The 16,248-nt window shown below is 40.0% G+C and overlaps 1 protein-coding gene across 5 annotated transcripts in view; it reads left to right on the plus strand.

Moving 5' to 3' along the window:
* The window catches only part of BICD1 (BICD cargo adaptor 1), a 184,727-nt gene extending 175,782 nt beyond the window's left edge, over window positions 1-8,945 (plus strand). For 3 of the 5 annotated variants that reach the window (XM_054220429.1, XM_054220392.1, XM_054220419.1), the window contains one exon: window positions 3,136-8,945. In XM_054220429.1, coding sequence (XP_054076404.1) covers window positions 3,136-3,223 — 88 coding nt within the window. In that variant the 3' untranslated portion in view covers window positions 3,224-8,945. The remainder of the gene's footprint in view (window positions 1-3,135) is intronic. The other 2 variants (XM_054220411.1, XM_054220401.1) reach the window with 2 other exon arrangements.
* Window positions 8,946-16,248: the final 7,303 nt, after the last annotated feature.

Consider the following 16,248-nt stretch of genomic DNA (forward strand, 5'->3'; position numbering starts at 1 on the left):
AATGTGCCTGATAGCTCAGCTCCAGGACTTGCTGCCACCATCACCTACACTGCCATAAAAAGCACACTGCATGCCATGTGTCACTTGCTGATCCGGATGTAATTTTTGTTTATATACTGCTATGGTAATCTGCATTAATGAACTGGTTGTATCGTGTTTCTGAAGACAGGGTGGTAAAATAGTAGAGTTTTAGGAAAAGATTCGAATCTGCTGGGACTGCAAGTGATGCGTTTATACGTGTTGCTGCAAAGGTGCCTGATAACCTTGTAATTTTTTTCCTCTTCCTAATACCCCTAATATTTATTATTGATTGAAAGGGGAATGGTGAGACAAAATTTTATATTTCTTCTGTGCGTAGAAGTGCGCTTGTATTTCAAAGTGAGAAGCAACACCGAATTCCCATGAAGAGAATACGAATGTAATTCTAAGCACAGCACTTCCTAATCTGAGCTTAGTCTGGGATAGTTTGTATTGCCATATTTGCAGTCAGGGCTGACTTTTTACTGAAGGTCATGCCAAAGCATTTTTACGGTTGTGTATGTTTGTGTAGAGGAGAACCTCATGTGTCTCAAAGAGGTCCTTTTTCAGGCCATTGCTGTTCATAACTAGCCTTAACTATGGCTCTTTCCTCACCAGTCCTCTTCCTCAGAGCACAAACATCTTGTGTTGCTTATTTTGAAAGCTGGGAAGGAAGCCCCAAAAGACAAACACATCTCTGCTAATGAGCAAGGAAAATGTCGGTTGAGTTTTTGTTCCTCTCTGACAATTGCAGAAGTCCTTTGGAAAAAGAAATGGGGTAGCAAGGGAGGAGAGCAAGGCAGTCTTTGTAGGGTAACATGGCCAACTCCTTCTTTGGATTCCCCAAATGTGCTGTTAAAGTTCTAATTCACTTTTCTTTCCCTGAAGGACTTAAGACTAGTGCTGCTCCTAAGCCTATCTTGAAAACTTAGGAGGTGCTGAAGCCAGGAGCTGGCTCTTGATGAGTGGATAAGTTTGAGAGTAAATGCGGACCTCTTGGGTCCATCTGCAGTCACCCCTGACACAAACTGATTTGAGTGGCGTAGGCAAAGATCTCGCTCAGATCCCTCTTCAGATGCTGTATCTGCGTGTGGCAGAGTATGACAGAAGAAAAGGATAGTTACAGCCGTTGAAAGAATTACTTAGAGGAGACAGGCTTGATGTCTTCTCAGTGTGTTTGATTAAACAAGTCTAACTACTAATCTTGAAGAAAATATTTTAGATTAAATATTTATGCCTAGGTGCTTAAGGTTAGACTAAATCTATATGGAAACTGAAGAGTCATAGTCCATAGCACTAAACACTTTGGGACTGACCGACTCAGACAGCTGAGCACGAAACAAAGCTTGTGAGCTCCCGAGCTTCTGTAACCCACTCTCACCAGCCATTTTGCAATCAGGAAACTCGTCTTCAGGAGCATTAATGTGAAACAGAATCTTACTTAAGCTATGCAAATCTATGACCTTCAAATAAACCCAGAGGTGCAAGCACTGTATCTCCTGCTGAACTGTAATACCTGTGGATTTGTTGGCATAGTCTCCTAGGCTTCTCTGATTTGAAAATGTGGACATTGCCATCTACTTTCTTAATGGTGATGGTGCACACTTGTTTCTGTCTTCAAGCAAGCGCAATGTTATTTCGTTGTATCCCTAAGCAAATGCTATATGTGGAACTACAGACATTTTCAGTACCGCTGGCATTTCCAGTGGCAGATTTTCAAATACCTCTGGCATTTCAAATTGATTCATTTCCAGCAATAGACTAATTGCATTCCTTCAGCCAACACTCCAATAGTCTGTGCTGCAGAGATAATGTGTAACAGCATGGCTTCTAAAGAAGGAAAACGCAAATTTTCTTGAAGACAGGGACATAAATGATTGTGCTTCATCATATATCTCACTGTTGAGGTTGGAGTAACTTCAAGACTGTAGAACATTTGAAGCATTAGGAAAAAAACCTCTTTCCAGAGCAGTTACAGAAGTGGATTAGGTTTTTGTGGTTTTTAAAATAAATTGCATTTACTGGCATTCTATTTTGGTATCTTGTTTTGCCGCATGCTTTCCTTCTAAGTTTAATGGCTGTCACTTAGCTTGACATCGGCAAGAGGAGTTGAAGTTCACCCTTTTTAAAACAGCACAGGCCAAGGCTGAGGAATCACACGGGGCTCGCTTAAGCTGTGCCCACAGTGCCTACTGCAGTGTAGCGTAGACTGCTGAGCCGCCTTTAAATGATTTCCTGATTTCCTGAAACCTGATTTCCCAAAGCTTTTCTAGCAGGAGCACCCTGGAACTCTGCACCGAGAGGTGGGCCGTGTCTGTGTTAGCTGCCCCTTCTCTTTGTAGTGCTACTCCAGCCCCACCGGGTTTGCTGGAAACTAGTTCAGACCTCTCGGCACTCTATGACAGCGTACGCTGTAAATGCACACTTAGAGGTTCAACGGGTGAATGCTGTTATCAGGCAAAACGTACGTGAGAAACAATCAAATGACAAAAGTATGTGAGAGAACTGAAGAGGATTTAAACAGCACAAAACAAAACCAAAAGAAAAGAGAACACAAACCCCCCCACCCTCCGGAAGTGTTAATTACAAAATATGTAATGCTTATGTTGCCTGACGAGGAAGGCTACACCATATTTGTATGGATTTACTAGTAAATAGGTCACATTCAGTTAAGAGATAATGTTTTCACAAAGTGATGAAACCTGATTTCCAGACTGGCGCTGTCCTTCATTTCAAACAATTAATAAGTTGCAGATAGAAAATCTTTAATGCTCACATAGAGATGGCGCCTGTACTTCGTCCTTCAGATTTGCTCCCCCATTTCACACATGCATTCACTTCTCCACACAGCGTTTTTCATCAGAGCACGGACACAGCAATTGTGTAGGTGAACGGGCAAGCAGGATATCCGTGCCGCTTCACGTATGCGTCCAGGTGTCACTGAATGTGCCTGCACTGAGGGTTTTCTTTACATATACTGTGTATCTGAGAATACAGATTGAGAGAAGAGACTTAATCCCCTTTTAAAGTTCATTTCCAGCCCTGTACTAGTTATGTGCATTTAAAAACTTCGCCGTGTATTTTAAGTGCTCTTTCTCTCTTCTTTTTAATTTTCAGTCCTAATGCTCTCCCAGAAGAGCAGCCACATTCCAGCTCTCAGTGTGCCCCTCTCAACTGTCTCTCTAAGCCTCCTCCTTACCCCTAGTCTTCATATGCAGCGTAAGAGAAAATGCAAACGGAGTGGAGTTCACGCAACAAAGGTTGGGGTTGTTCCCAGCAAGCGGGTAGACCATCCTGCCTTGTTGCTGCGTTGACAAGTCTGGATTCCTGTCCCCTGCTCTGGCGACTGAGGGAAGGTTGAGAAGACGAACACAAAGCACAGAGCCCCAACCTATCAAGAAGACTTTTTATGGTTCCTCTGATTGTATTCAAACTTTGCTATCACAACTAAAGTGTAGTGGAATTTAACATCTCGACAAAAATGTTCCTCCCAGCTGCTTGGCTTTACCTCTGAAATGATGAGAGACTTAAGCCAATATTAAGAAAAGTATGTTACACAAATGCTACCCTCACATTCTCTAAGTTCAGCCATAGGAACCAGTTCGAATTTCCTTTTGTCATTAAGGGTGTGATATTTATTTCTTACTTTATTTGCACCAGAATTTTGTGTTTATAAAATACAGTCTCTTCTTTTTTTGGTGAGAGTTGTATTTAATTGATTTAATTTTTTTTTTTTTAAAAAGCAGAAATAGCTTAAGTGAAGAATGACTGTGTTAATATTAAAAAGAGGCTCGTTGCATTGGCCAGCATATGGCCAATTTTTATTGCACAAAAATGTTGGAAATGGGTTGAATTGGAATGTTAACAATGACTGTATATTTTGCTGCTGCACTGATATTGTTTATGCACTTGTTTTTTTAATTCCTATTGCATTAGCTTCTGATTTTGTTCTAGCTCTTCACTGAAAGATAATTATTAAGCCTAAGAAGGAGATGAAAGGATGATGTATTGATTTGTTCTCAGTTGTTTGCTTGCATTGTAATTATATTTTTGCATTTCAGACAAGTAGATGAATTGGTGCTGTTCTTTGGGGTTACTTTCTATTTGGTATCTGAGAAAGAACATCTAAAACAAGTAAAATGCTGTGTGCTAATTGAAAACATTCTTTCTTCCCACTCCCACATTCAGGATACTAGCTCGAGGCCTTACTGTGAAAGGCTAGTGTGAATGGCGCAGTCGTATGCATTTCGTGTGAAGTATTCTGTGGTGAAAGAACTCACGCAGGTAGGGTTAACCGTGTGGATCAGAGTTCATAGGACTTTGCTGTAGTGCATTTTTTTCCTTGCCAAAAATCAACAGACACAGAACCTTAGCTCATGTCAGTTTATGACAAATACTCAGGTGATCTACGCTACGCAGACTCTATCGCAACAGTGCACAGTGTTCCTAGTTAAAGATTCTTTCCTGTAAAAGCTGAGTACGTCTAGGTTTTTTTTCTTAACAAAAGTAGTGAGGTTCAGAACAAAATCAAGGAGAGGGGAATTTATTTTGCACAGTACCTGACAGCAAGGCAAGAGGCTAAGTAGGGGGTCATGGTTCAGCATCTATGGGCTTCCCCTCTGGTCAGCAGCTCGAAAAAGAAGTCTGCAGTACTGCCTGCCTACCTACTTGTTGGTAACTGTTGCTTTGTCAGGTGGCCTTAATTAATTTACAGAAGAAAGGCTTAGATATTTCCATATGTCTTTATTCCTTCTCTGCAGCATCCGTATGACCTACAAGCAGGAACCACAGAACAGCCTAAGGTACAGAGCAGCTGGGGGAAAACAAATTGCTGCAGGTGTGGTTGGAATAATTCTTTCATATTTTGCCTGAATCTGAGAAAATGAAGTCAGTCTTCTGTTAGTAACAGTGCTTACCAAATGTTACGATACGCGGAACATCAGCAGAGGAAAGAATCGGTGACCACTCAGTGTGCCTAACAAATCATTATTACCATAGTACCAGTAACAAAGGTGCTGTAAATAGAAATACTCTCTGTCATCAACAATGTATGTCATGTAACCTTGGCAAAGCAGCTGAGCTATTGTAACAAAACATTCAGAGTCAGAGGTGGAGAAAATAGGAACAAACTGATCTCCAATTCTGATCAGATCAAATAGACGACACCCGGCAATGTTTCGACTTCGGTTTCCATGCAGTTCGCATGATTCTTCTCTCACACGTTTACATCGCTGTTCAGTATCATACTCAACCTACGTGTTGTCTTGTCATAGAGAACTCAAGTGAAACCTTGTTCAGCTCTATCGTCATGTCTGACACTGAGTTTAGCTGCTATCGTGATTTTTATTTTTTAAAAACAACGACATTATGTCGGAGGCAAATGCTGCCTTCAGAAAGCACCTCATAACTCCTGACCTTGTCAGACTGGTGTATGAATATCGCACAGTGGCCACGTCTGCATCCAACAAAGACAGCTACTGTATATTGTTAAAAAGAAAAAGAATTTGCATTGCACTTTGAATACAGTTACTGCAGGCTGCACTTGGAATAGTTTTTCCTATTTCCATATGCAAATCAAATGCATTTTCCCTGAATTTAAGTTAAACAGAAATTCAGTGAAATACATTTACTTTCTATACAGATAAAAATTTATTGGAAAAAATGTTGTATCGGAACAGTTGTTTGGAAACATATTTGTTTCCAGTTGTGATTTGCAAAGCAACTTTGGGAAATCGAAACATTGTACTGGCATGTCCGTGCGATTAAGGGTTATGAAACAGCATAGAAACAGATATAGAAATTCTTGCCCCATTTTATAGAAATAAGTGGGTTTATTAAATTTTTTATTCTCTTAAGCTTTAAATTCTTCATTTCGAAGTTTTCAATTTACATTTTTTTATATGTAATAGAACTTCAGTGTTGGAAATGTAAGAAAACTAGAAACAAACCAACTTAAATGTACAAATGGCTGTAGTTATTGCATTGTAAGTTATAAAACTGTGTAGGTCCCTGGGACAACTTTTGTCAGTTAACCAGTACAAAATAAAATATAGATCTTGAACTTGAGATGATAAACTCTTCTTTATTATACAGTGATTGATAACACAACTTTGTGAGAGATTTTGTAGGAAATATTTACATGCAGACAAAAGCAGAAACAAAAGCCTGTTTTTTAAATGTTTGCAAAATATTATATTTTGCCCATTTAAAATTAATTTATGATGTGTTGATATATACTCTGATTTTTAAAGATTAAGAAAAATCTAATACGTATATTTTGTAATGTTCGATTATACTCAGAGAGGACGAAATGTGTCCTACACAGTAAAGAAGCAATTCAAAACCTGCTCCAACTTTCGTATCTGAAATGCGGCTTTCATTCTCTATGATGGCCTTGAAATTTCTTTGGATTTGGAATAGTCTATTCAGTTCTGGGGCATTTTGGTTTGCGTTTTATTTTCTGATGTAGTGAAAAAATATTCCTTGTTCAGTGAAATGATCCACTTTTGGAAATTCAGTTTATAGGAAATATGTGGGGAAAAAAAGAAAAGAAAAAAATAATTTCAATAAAGGGGGAGAAAAAGGTTAATAAATGCATTGTAAAATGTAATAGTATGGAAAATATATATTTTCTATCAGTCCGAAGACAAATGGAGGTTTTACAGAAAGAGGAAATATTACCATTTTTCATGCTAATTGTATAGAAGTTTCTGCCTTCTAGATGGAGGCAATAGTGATATTCTTTCCGAATTATCTGATTGACAGGTTGGCATCTCTGTGCTTTCTCCATCCACATTTTTCACAGTAAATTCATGTAACCGTAGCTATACAGTAGGGTTCATAGAATGAAACTGTAATTAAGGTAACGCTGCAAGTTTTAATGCCAAGATGACTTTCAGTTTATTTTTTATTTTAAAAAAATTGTGACCTTGTTTAAGCCATTTGCCATATTTAAGTGTGAACAGAACGGAGAATATGTTATGAAATATAACCTCACTTATGAAATATGACCTCACCTATGAAGGCTGCTCATGATCATTTAAGTCAGCTGTTAGCAAAATATGACCCTGTCCTCATCACACTGGGGACAACACCCACGAGTCTGGGCCCTTATTTTGATACCAACCTCACCGTTCAGCGTGCAATGCCAAAGTCAGTAGTTGTGTTACCAATTCCCCTATAGCCGGGTTGATAGTCGTCGTAAGGTATAGATTTTATCAGCCCTTCTGAGGTCTGTTCCTTTCTTTGGCGGAAGATGCGTATCCACTGAGGTTACAGTAAATTCCTTCCTTTTGTACTTCGGAAATCTTCGTTTGAGAATGGCAGGCACTGATGTTTTACCTTTGAAGTATGATAATTGCTATAGTTACCTCTTTAAAAATTCCAGTCATCACTTTTCTTCAGTTTTCCTTTGCTGTGTGTGCAGTGAGTCTGAAAGGGATATACAATATCCAGACTTTTTTTAGCCATTAAGGGGTTTTTTTAATATAATCAAGCATCCTGCGGAAAAGAAAAAAAAGAGCAATTGCCTTTCGCCTTCAGGCACAAATGCATCTAAATATGCAATGTAAAATGCATGCATGAGATTCTGAACATCGTGTAGTTTTTCCATATCCATAACTAAGCTAGAAAATTCTTATTTCTTGTGCAATTTGCATAGTCCTCCTGCTAGAAAGGCGAGAGGGCTATCACAGAGAGTCTGTATCTTTCATTCTGAGGTGCATGGCTTAAATCCGTATTGGATTTTAATCTGTTTCCTGTGGAGTTCTTGAGAATCCCCTTCATGAGATTTAATGGCAACCAAGTGACAAAGTGACAAAAGGTAAAGGAAAAATCCTGTATTCCATAATTGGAGTTAATGTGCAGGCAGACTCTGGGTGATAGCGTCTTGTCTTTCAAAAATGTCTTTCTCCGAAGCTCTGTATTTGTCTTGATTATCATGGTTTGCTGTAAAAGAAAGCGTGAAGTGTGTATGTTTTTTCTCAGCATTAGTAAACTGAGTTAAAAAGTTTTTATTGATTATATGGTTATTGGATTTCAAGAATATTTTGGAACTCAGTAAACACAAGCAATTGAGAAAAGTTTCAAGTAGACTGGCTTGCTAGCTGAGTTGTTGCGTTATCAGCTATGAAGAAGAAATAAGAGTAATCTAGCTTTTTTTTTCTCCTGTTCACAGATATGGCTATGTGTGCTATGCCAGTGGGTAAATTAATCCATTTCATTAGTTATTGCCCTATTGATTTTCAGCCCTGTGGTTTGACTGTTAAAGGGTTAACTAACTTGATCCTTTGTAAACAATTTAAAAAAAAAAAACCTGATGTTTTGTGACTTTTGTATTCTATTGAATGTTTCCATTTGCATGATGTTCTGTATCTAACGAACCATACAGATTGCTGTGTTCCTTTCAAAAGAGTTTTAACATTGGTGGAGTTTGTGACAAACACAGATTTGTATACTGTATGTTTACTGCTGTAATAACTCAGCTACTCCCATGCTGAACTGACATTATGTTGTCCTGCCTTCTTGGGGTTAAATGATGGAGTGTTTCTAGATGGTGAAGAATATAAAAGTATATATGTTCATTTGCTAAAGACTGAATATTGGAAACTCTTCTTGTTGCTACTTTATGCTAAAAGCAAAAAAAGTTAAATAATTCTTGTTTCCAAAAATGCATCATTTGTTTTTAAAATTGAAGTAATTCCCATGTTAACCCTTCCTTGTCCTTGTAGACAATCCTAGATTAATGCCTTGTGAGGGATTCATAAAGTCTGTGCTTGTACATGTGTAATATGATCATGCAGTCAAATGGTTGGGAAAAACACTCTAGTGCTGAAGAAAATAATTAAAGAAGCCAATATACTGATTCGTACATCTTTATGTTCCAATTAAAATTACAGTGTAATGCATAACTGTTCCAGTGAATAAACTGGCCATTTTTGTTCATTTAATGCAGTGCTGTCTGGTCTACTTCTGTTTATGTCAGTTTGCAGTGTGTTGGCTTGGCTTATACTTCTGCATTTACTTAGTTCTTAAAGATCCATAATTGTAAGTTTGAAAGGTATCAGATAGGAAATTGAGAAGGGAAATCAGCATTAAAGGAAAAGGGAATCAGAATTAAAGCAGAGATGCTTCCTCTGTTTTCTGAGGCAGACACTAAAATAAAGACTGGTTCCCCCTCTACTGTTTCCAACAGATTTGAGTAATCTCTGAAATGCTGCAAGATCTGCACAACGTCCCAGTACAAGAATGCTTTGTAAGTTGCAAATCTCCATCCTCAGGGGATGTGGAAGCAAAGGGAGAGCTGAAGTCGGCATAAAATTGTCTTGGGAGTGCTGTGTACGATACAGCGCACCATACCTGCTTTTTAAAGTAAGAAATGTCTTTTATCCCTTGTGGAAGAGCCTGCTCTGACAGCAAGGGGGTCACAATGCTCCCTCAGCAGCCGGTCCCACAGTGGTCCGGGAGCGTGACCCTGGCAGGCAGGTGGCCGCTGCAGCTCCTCCGGTGAACCTCACTGCTGGCAGGGTCTCGGAGGGGCAGCAAATGTCCAGCTTTTGGAAATGGGGCCAGGAAAAGCTGAGAGCCCGGAGGAAGGACTGCGCCTCCGAGCCTGCTGTGCTGTTTGACTCAGTGGGAACTATTGGAAGGCTGTCTTTGTTTTTGGCTGCCTGGCGAGGTGCTTTGGATAGTAACAGGATTTGTGCACGGTGACAGAAATGCAGTTCAAGGGCTGTTACTTGTCTGAGTTCTTCCCACTTCTCTCTTTTCCTCCATTTTCTCATGTAGCAGGGGGAGGTCTCCCACCTTATCTGTGTTCATTGCAGAAATGCCTTTGGCATGGTGTTGCATGATCATTTTAGCAGAAGTCTGACTGCTCAGGGTAGAGTTTTCTTATGCTTCTCTTCACTTTTAAATTAAAAGACTTCCTGAGAATAAAAAAAAAAGGGGAGAGCAGACTTTTCTTCCTCAGCGTATTTGTTTTGACGGCAGTTTCACAGAGGGTTGCCCCTTGCGGGAATGTTCTCATGGCAAAGTCGATTTGAGAAACTTCTAACCCTTATTGCTCCTTCCCCTTCCTCTTTATCATCCCTTCAGCTGCTCTTGTGCAGCTCTCTGAAAGGCAATGGTATGAGTAAGGTCACTGAAATAGTTTGGATAAAAAAAAAACAACCAACCAAACAAAAAAATCCAAAAATATATCTCCTGTTTCCAAAGAAAATGTCTGTGGAATATCTCCCATGTTCTGGAGCAGTAGGTACTTTCTGACAAATGAACTATTGATTTTCCTACAGAAATATGCCAGATGATAATGGAAAAGATCCCGAAGCTAAAGTTTACAGTGACTGCCACTGCAAGTTTCTGGATACCTCTGTTGGTAAATCCTGCAGTTAGGCTTAGAGAAATGCCAAGAACTCCCAGTTATACCTAAAGGCAGCAGGAGCCATAGTTTGACTCTCTTAGCACTGTAAAACACTGACAACTCAGGTTGAGCACAAAAAATTACTGCATAATTTTGAACAAGGTTGAAACCCAGATTTCATGAGACCAACAATAAGAACAGGGGTACTAATTCTGAAGAGGGCCGTATTAAAGAGCCTGACATCCACATCTTCTAGCAGCCTGTGAATGACAGAAGAAAATATTTTCTATATAGAATAAAATACAGGGTGAAAATGGAGCTAAAATAGATAATAATAATAACAACAACAACGTGCATCCTGGGAAAAAATATTTGGAATAAAGCCAGCTCTTATCTATTTGTGTATGCTAAAGGCACAGGCACAACTGCTTTCCTCTCAGTGATTGTCTGAATGAAAGAAGAAAGTCCTAACTTTGCACAAAAATGAGCCTTAATACTATAGTTGGCAACTCAGCAAAACCTCAATAACCGCAGAAAATATTGACCTTTGCAAGAATAATTCCTTCTTGACTAGAGCAGTATATTAGAAAACACACATTTCACTCATTATTATTTATAAATTCTCCTATATCATATTGGAGGTATCTAGCTTCAGGATTAATGTTTAGTGGCTGGTTTTAGATAAAAAACCCCAAACGTTTAAATTATTGTTATAATAATACATGACTGAGAAAATGTTTTTTGTGAGAAAGCTACATATTAGGCAGAGGGAAGGAAGCCCTTTCATCTCCCTGAAGCGAGTTATCAGGAAACTTTGGAAATAAATACTGAGACAGTTCTGTCCATTTTACTTAATTCATAGGATTCCCTACCTGGGGAGGGCTGTCATCTTTTTAAGTGTTGATTACCTCTATCAAGGAAATTGATTTTTGCTATTCAGTGCTGTCATATTGGTTAAGGTATTAAAACTGAGCCTATTTACTCAGATTAGGAATATAATATGGAAAGCTACATGAGTACAGAGCTCCCTTGAAGATCAAATTCTGAATGCAGAGGATATGGGCCCAATATTTTGTTCCTCCTCAGAGAGATGGGAAAGGCCTATGATCAGAGGAGAAAAAGAGCTACTGTTTTTAAGGCACACAGGTTGTCTTCTATCCACCTGTACAAGACTAAATGGCTTTGCTATAGCAGTAAGAAACCTCTGTTAGATACAGATGACCTCTGTAAACTCAGATGGCTCAGTGCTGAACCACCCAAGGTAGTTCTTTCTACAGCGATACAGCTTGTTAGTGCTCGAAGATGAAGCGGCAGCTGCCCTTTGTGGCTATACGGATGCTACCATCAGGCCCTAGACCAGGCAAGTTACTGCAGAATCAGGTGGGTTTTGACCTGTGTAATTCACAGTTGGTTGGGAAACTTGCTTTGACCTGAGTTAATGGACTTGACATTCAGTTAGTTTCTTTGATTTAAAGAGATCCCTGGGTTGGAGCGTAGCTCCACAGAAATTAGTGTGCTCCATCTGGGTGTTGGGCATTCACCTGTGCGGAGCAGATGACAGAACTGGGGGCATAACATGAAGTATCTCATACAATTTGAAGATGTGGCTGATGAGTGCTTTCATGACCAGCTTGTGACTCAACTTCAGCCACGCAAAACATGAAATTAGAACTTTTATAAACGCACTGCATACAAATACCAGCAATCTCAAAGTCCTACATTACTTAAAAAGAAAATGCCACTGTGAAGCCACCACTGCTTTCAAACGTTTGTGTTATCTAAGCCAAATGCAAAGTAGCTCTTTTTATCTTCAGAGCACTCTATGCATATTAATTTGCTCCTGAAACTTCTTTGCAAAATGGGTACTGTTATCTCTCACCTACAGATAGACAAATCGAGACTGTGCAATGGGAAAACATCAATACTGAACAAAGTGAGCCAAGTTTCTCTACATGTAACCCTTCACCTCTCCACGTATGTCCACCCTGCACACACTGGAACACCAAAGTAGCCAGGCAGTCTCACCAAGGTGAGTTATTTAGTCTATGCGGTTCATACCCTGCTCCAGAACCTGCATTGCTCGAGTGCTTGAGTTGGTTCAGAGGCCGTTCCCTATTTCTGCGGTGCTAATAGATCTTTGCTATAAATAGCAGAGGTTTAACATCCGCTTTCTGGTTTTAATTTCCTTAGACCTATGCCCTCCTTCTAACTGTCTGCCAGGCCTGTAAACCAAAAAGGCTATTTGACTCACTAGGCCCAAGATAAAAACACTGCCTAAACATGGGAAAACTTTTCTTCCCCAAACAATGTTACCTCAGTAAAATATAGATGTTCTTTTTTTGGTAGAGAACTTGGATTTCCTTTAAAGTGACTGCATCCTTTTAAAGACTGTGTTCAAAATTGTGAATATAAATCTGTGACAAAGCCAAAATTAAGATTCTGGAGTTTCTGAAGTTTCAGACTCCTCATCTATACAGTTATGCTTAGTGCTATTTATGTTTGAATATAAAAGCACGGCACATTTCAGTACGGTAAAGTTACAGCCATTTGCAGAGCATAAGACCACGGATGTATACTGTAAATCTTGCTTGAAGTACTGAATTCTAAAATTGGACAATGTTACATCTCTGGAGGTAAAAATACACTTTAAAAATTATAAATATGAATGGAATGCTATTTTTGAGATTCGGGATCCAAGAAAGAGTTTAAGTAAGTGGAACGGGAGAAGCATTTATATCCTTTTCACAGCCTTTGCTCCAAATAATCACATTTCAGCCCCAAAAGATCCAAGGGAGTCTGTGGAATGCAGAACAGAATGAAGGCAAACAAGGGCGGATAAAGCTAACTGTCTGCAAATGCAGCAACAGCTTTGAAGTCTCTGTGTTTAAAGTCACTATAAATTATTGAGAAGCATGCTGAAACCCCTGTGCATGTACCATACGCCTCATTAGGAGAAATCTTAAGTGCCTGACAGCTTGCTTTTTACAGTAAGGAAAAGAAACAAAGTTAAGGGAGTATTGCAATATCGAGACCAGTATATTCTCCTCCACAGAGCTGGAAGTAATAACTACATCTTTCTTCTCACAACATGTTTTATCAGCCAATTGCTCTGCAGGTGTTGATTTGTTAAGGAGAGAACCAAAACATTTTGCTTTACTGTTTAGGTAAGCATTCATAGAGAGACAATGGTTAATATTTAATGTATATATACAGCACTTAAGCAGTACGCAGCTCTTGAAACAAAGTACGATCCCATACATCATAGCACCGAAGAAGAGAGGTTGGCATTGGGAATAACTGCAAAGCAATGGCAAAAGAGCACTTCAGTTCATGGTCACACATTTCCATGCAGACAGAGCCCCTTCTGCAGCCCTCCCTGGTGCTTGTGCACAGGGAGCACGCCAGAGGAACAGCTCATGGCAGCCACCAGCTCCTTCCACACAAGCTGTCATCTTTTCCCCAGGAGTCACCACCAACTGTCCCAGCACCTCACCGGGCGCAGGCCCGTCTGAGAAAAGGGAGAAGCTGCAGGGCCCAGAAGAGCTGGTGGCTAGGAGCTGGCTGCTGCCACCATCAGCAGGTTAGCACAGACCACCCGCAGCTCCCCACCGACCCCTTGGAAAAGCCCACCGAGGATCTTGCTGGCACATGTTTTCCTGTCAGACCACAAGGAACTCGTGGGCCATACCAGTAGCAGCTTTGCCTAATTTAAACAATTTTCAACAGTGAATTTAAGTTGATCTGGCAAAAAGTTAGAGAGGCTATTGATTTTGGATGTTGGATGCACCTAAAAGAGTTGTCCCTCCTAAGATGTCTCAAATGGGGAGTTTAGACCATGGTTTTTTAACTTTTTTTCATAGTGGCTGTTGGCTGTCACTGCAGAAGGAAAGAAGGAACAGGAGGAGAATAGAACATTTTCTCAAGCGTAGCTTGCTTTCTGTCTCCTTTTTACTAGCATGACTTTATGGAAGTTTGTTTTCACCTGTAGTTAATCCAAATCAAAGCTAAAGCATTGTTGCTAATGGTATCTAAATGTCTGATATAAATTGCATAGTGGGAAACATATTTCATTAACGTTTGGTGGTGATAATGAAGAATAGTCTGACTTCTAAAAGCAATCAGTCTTTGTTAAATTAATGCCATTCTGCAAGACTTATCTAACAAAACTGATTAAATAGCAATTACTCCCTCTAAGCAGCAATCCTTCAGCAAAACTAAAGGATATGTGTGATAGCTTTATCTCCACATGATTTCCATAAATTCCTAGAATTTGCTTGCAATAGACAAAATGCTACTATGCAGCAAAGAAGGGATAAGACAAAATTAACATGGAGGTGGTACATAGCAGGAATGTTTCCTCCTTTGATTATCGTAGTGCTGTTCTTGCAGAGCTACATGTTAGCATTCACTGAGAGGGGATCTCATCAGTGCTTATAAATATCTAAAGGTCGGGTGTCAAGAGGATGGGGACAGAATCTTTTCAGCAGTGCCCAGTGACAGGACAAGGGACAACGGGCACAAACTGGAACACAGGAAATTCCATCTCAACATGACGAAAAAATTCTTTACTTTGAGGGTGACAGAGCACTGGAATGGGCTGCCCAGAGAGGTTCTGGAGTCTCCTTCTCTGGAGATATTCAAAACCTGCCTGGATGCATTCCTGTCCAACCTGCTCTAGGTGACCCTGCTTTGGCACAGGGGTTGGACCAGATGATCTCCGAAGGTCCCTTCTGACCCCTACCATTCTGTGATTCTGTGATCTGTGTGGTAGAGAAATAATCCCTGACTGTAGGTGGTATAAATAAGTCTTTATTACAGTGGCTGGAACTGGACAAAACCTGCTGCTGGGTAGCTCCCATAACTACTTTTGACAGGGCCCAAAATGACAACGGGGGAAACAGATCAAACGCAGCAATGTTCCCTCTTAGACAGTCAAGCAAAACGGAAAAAAGATCTACATTAGAAGCATTGCCTGGGTGAAAAGAAACTGTCACGGATTTTCTTCCATGGGCCACCTACCTAAACTTTTTTTGTTCCAGCAGTTAATACCTAGGATTTGTCTAACCCCCCTGGACTGTTTGTCATGGGTTACTTCTGATGTTTGACTCATAATTCACACTGTTGGCCCTGCAGCTCCTTCTCATGGGGAAGTAAAGCCATTTCTAAGATACGGTCAATTGAAGGCTTCTCGATGGGGAGTAAGTAACAAAATAACTGGGTGCATTTTTTCATGTAAGCCAGCATAATGCTATAAATGCAGAGTCCACACCCTGTTCTGACACACGCACTGGGTGCTGCAGAAGGAACAAGCATCAGGCTTGAGTCCCTCTCATCTTTGTGAGCCACTCCCCAGGTTAAGAAGCCAGAGTCTGCAGCCTCGGGCTGAAAGTAACATTATGCCTTTGAACGCTGCCTTCTGTGTTTGCCTGCTGATTTAACCGAGGTTAAGTATCTGCCTCGCGTCTGGTTGCTTAGTCTGGGTATCTCTGTTGCACACACTGCAGTTGCTTTGTGCATTGTAACTGCTGCTGCCATTGGAAGAGACTTTTCATCTGGAATGTGCATGAGGGCCTGAGATAAGTGAGATTCTTCTCTAATTAGTATCCTACTCTATCGTTTGCTATATCAGTTCCTGTTCTTCATTATACTTCCCTACTGGCAGAACTGGTTTGTGGGTTATACAATATGCAGTTCACGGAAGATTCAAAATGTATGACGAGCTGTACCCTAACTTAGGCAGGACTTGGCTTGGTTAGCTATGGATTTAAGTATGGATTTTCTACCCTACAAACTCCATTTTAATTTTAGTTTTTATTTAGAGTTTTGTATCTAACAGAGAATGGCATTTTTCTGTCAGACCTCAGAGAAAG

This window comes from Rissa tridactyla, chromosome 1, assembly GCF_028500815.1.
Source record: "Rissa tridactyla isolate bRisTri1 chromosome 1, bRisTri1.patW.cur.20221130, whole genome shotgun sequence".
NCBI classification, from domain to species: Eukaryota; Metazoa; Chordata; class Aves; order Charadriiformes; family Laridae; genus Rissa; species Rissa tridactyla.